Here is a 2,916-nt window from a genome sequence, read left to right on the forward strand (position 1 = left end):
AAGGTATGTTAAAGTACCTGTGATAGTCTCACTCTAAGAAACGAGAAGTAAATAATGTGACCATATTACAAGGAAACGTTGGTCTGTGTACGATATTAAACGTCAAATGTATACATTATTTTAATGTCGAAATGTGTAGTGGATGGAAGTTTAATTTGGTTAAATAATGATATTCATACAATATTGAATAAGCACCATCCATACAATATTGAACCCACAAAAAAGAGTTCAAATAAATAAAAAATTTATGAAACCGGTTCATAATTCTCCTAAAACTAGATTGAGTTGAACTGGTTTGATGATGAAAAGTCTCGTGAATTTTGGAAATGATTATGGGTTTATAAACAAAGAATACTATCTCCATTGTTATGAGACATTTTAGGAAGCCCAAAGCAAAGTCATGAGAGCGTATGTTCAAGTGGACAATATCATACCATTGTAGAGAGTCGTGTTCGTCTAATAAAACTTAATGGTTGAAAATTGAAGGTGTCACCTCCATTCCCCTCATCTTTCCGCTCCAACCTCTCTCCCTCGATACCAACGTTCCTGATCACCATCTCCCTACTCTCCCTCCTAATTTATTCTCAAGCTTGCTCGTGATTGTTTGAAAATGTGAGCCCAAATTCTCGTATTTCTTGCATGTATTTATTTTGAAAGATTAAGAAAATCTCAAAAACAACATTCAAATTAGGTCATTATCAATGGGTTTACACTACTTGAACAAGATTTTGAACAAGATTTGGTACGTATACACATCTCTTCATCTTTTACATATCAATTTGCTAAGGTCAACCAATTCAGCCGGTTCATCCAAATCTTAATTAATTAATTATTTCATATACCAAATTATTTTAATAATTTTTTTTATTGTTTTATCCATTAATATTTTTATCTTATATGCATTGTCTTTATCTATAATTTAAATACAAAATTACTTTTCTTATAAAAAATTTAAATCATTCATCTTTAATCTCGTCTATAATAAAATTTTAAACTTTTTCTAACTTTTTAATTTTTAAGAAATAAATTTGTAATTAAATAAAAATATATTTAATTTTATTATTATTATTATTATTATTTTTAAAATGTGGCTGATGAGAGAGAAATTGATATCAGGAATTCTGTCTCTCTCCGTTGTATTTATATAAATCAATCTCTCCCCCATTTACTTTCCCTTGACGTTCATTATCCCACTCAACCACCACTCACGGGGGCTCCGCGCCGGGAACCACCACACACGGCGGCGGCGGCGGCGGCGGCACAAATTCTTAGAAAACCTAAGTGAGAGAATATTAATATTTGTAGTATAAATCTCGTCTTTTTTTCTCTCTCTCTCTCTCTCATTGAAGAGTCCGGCTTGTGCGTTTCATGCTTCTTCTGCGGTAGTCTTTAATGTTCTTGACTCCCTCTCTCTCCTTCACTTTCTCTCTCTAGAAACCTCAGCTGTATATATCTTTTTTTTCATTTACGTTTCACTTTTGGTTCCATAAACCGATCTCAAACTCAAGTTCTCTCATTGTCATTTCATTGATTCATATCAATGGCTGTTCAAGCTCAATACCCTTCCAATGTCCTCTTCCTCAACAGGTTCCTCTGTTTTTCTCTGTTTTCTTTCTCAATCCAATTTTTTGGTTTTTTCTTTTTGTTTGTTTGTTGTTGTTGTTGTTGTTGTTGTTGTTCATCTTTCCTCTTGAATTTGCAGAAACATTCAAGATTCTGAACATGATTATTCATTACAACCTCAACCTGGTGGTGGAGGAGGAGGAGGAGGAGATGTTTTTCAACAGTCTCATCATCTGTTCAACAATGGAGGTTAGATTCATTTTCATTTTGGTTTCTGCTTTTTTTGGATCTACCCATTGAAATTGAAGAGGTTTTGATGATGGGTTTGGGTTTGAATTTGAAAATCAGGTGGGAATCATTTCAACAATTTGAGGAAAAGAGGAAGAGATGTCTCTGTTTCTCTCTCTGTTTCACCTCCCTTAATCAATCCTCTCTGTTTTCACCCTCAGATTATTGACCTTTCTCAGCTTCATAACCACTACCACCCTTCCAATGTGGTCTCCACTGGCCTCCGGTTGTCCTCCGACGACCAACAGCCGAATCTCCACTACCATCCTCCGCCGCCGGCGCGGAATGATACCAATCTCGTTTCTTTCTCTTCCTCTGTTTTCTTGTCCGATGATTTTTCCTCTCAAACCAGACAGCAACGTGATGAAATTGATCGATTCCTTCAAACTCAGGTACTGATTTGAAAAACTCAGATGGGAATTTGAAAGAAAAAGAAAAAATGTTATGAATTTTGATGGTGAGTTTTTTTGGGTTTTGATTAGGAGGAAGAGCTGCGGCGAGCGTTGGCGGAGAAACGGCAACGGCACTACAGGGAACTGCTGGGGGCGGCGGAGGAGACAGTGGCGAGGAGGTTATTGGAGAAGGAAATGGAGGTGGAGAAGGCGACGCGCCGCCATGCGGAGTTGGAAGCACGCGCTGCCAGGCTGTGTGTGGAGGCACAGGCGTGGCAGGCCAAGGCAAAGGCAGAGGAGGCGGCGGCGGCTGCGCTACAGGCACAGCTGCAGCAGGCGATAACGAGGGGCGCTGGCATTAGCAGCGGTGGAGAAGGCGGAGGCGATTGTACGGCGGCGGCGGAGGATGCCGGATCGTGTTATGTTGACCCAGAACGAGTCGGCACGGAGTTTGGACCGAGTTGTAAAGTGTGTTGGAAGCGAGTTGCGTCGGTGGTTTTGTTGCCGTGTCGGCATTTGTGCGTTTGTACGGATTGCGATCAAGTGGTTCGCACGTGCCCACTTTGTCCAGCCGTGAGGAATTCCAGTGTTGAAGTTTACCTTTCGTGAGGCCCAATAAGGCCCAATGGGCTGAACCTGAGTGCCTTAGGCCCAATGGTAAAACCAAAAAAAA

General features: G+C 39.8%; 1 protein-coding gene across 1 annotated transcript; it reads left to right on the forward strand.

Moving 5' to 3' along the window:
- The first annotated feature begins 1,165 nt into the window (after positions 1-1,165).
- Positions 1,166-2,916, forward strand: LOC111498441 (E3 ubiquitin-protein ligase BOI-like). The gene is made up of 4 exons (XM_023149694.1): positions 1,166-1,587; positions 1,703-1,812; positions 1,912-2,243; positions 2,334-2,916. Exons 1-4 carry the CDS (start codon positions 1,541-1,543, stop codon positions 2,850-2,852), a joined length of 1,008 nt encoding a protein of 335 aa, XP_023005462.1. The 5' UTR covers positions 1,166-1,540; the 3' UTR covers positions 2,853-2,916.

This window comes from Cucurbita maxima, unplaced genomic scaffold (assembly GCF_002738345.1).
Source record: "Cucurbita maxima cultivar Rimu unplaced genomic scaffold, Cmax_1.0 Cma_Scf00025, whole genome shotgun sequence".
In the NCBI taxonomy this organism is placed as follows: domain Eukaryota; kingdom Viridiplantae; phylum Streptophyta; class Magnoliopsida; order Cucurbitales; family Cucurbitaceae; genus Cucurbita; species Cucurbita maxima.